At 47.7% G+C, this 260-nt stretch overlaps 1 protein-coding gene across 1 annotated transcript in view; it reads left to right on the top strand.

The window, feature by feature from the left end:
• The window catches only part of LOC119581705 (angiotensin-converting enzyme-like), a gene marked incomplete in the record, with an annotated part of 37,897 nt that overhangs the window by 28,685 nt on the left and 8,952 nt on the right, over positions 1 to 260 (top strand). The window contains 1 exon segment of the mRNA XM_037929830.1: positions 22 to 184. Within this exon segment, the coding sequence (XP_037785758.1) occupies positions 22 to 184 (163 nt within the window).

Genomic DNA, 260 nt, shown 5'->3' with positions numbered 1-260 from the left:
CTTACAGAACGACCCTTCCAGTTGACAGAGCTCACCCAGGAAATGAAGTCGTCCTTCTCCGCTGCCAAAATCTGCAGGTACGACCCCTCGCGCCGCCGCCTGGATAACGGAGATTACGACTACAGCGCAGACAACGACCTGGACAACGAGATCGGATGTACGCCAACGCTCAGCCTCGAACCGCGTAAGTTTATCTTTTTTTAAGTTAATATTAATCTTATCGCTGAGATTTTAACATGTAAATTTTAGGTTGATTTCGG

This window comes from Penaeus monodon, chromosome 15, assembly GCF_015228065.2.
Source record: "Penaeus monodon isolate SGIC_2016 chromosome 15, NSTDA_Pmon_1, whole genome shotgun sequence".
NCBI classification, from domain to species: Eukaryota; Metazoa; Arthropoda; class Malacostraca; order Decapoda; family Penaeidae; genus Penaeus; species Penaeus monodon.
Note: the sequence above shows the minus strand (reverse complement) of the source record. Positions and strands in the feature narration are given on the sequence as shown.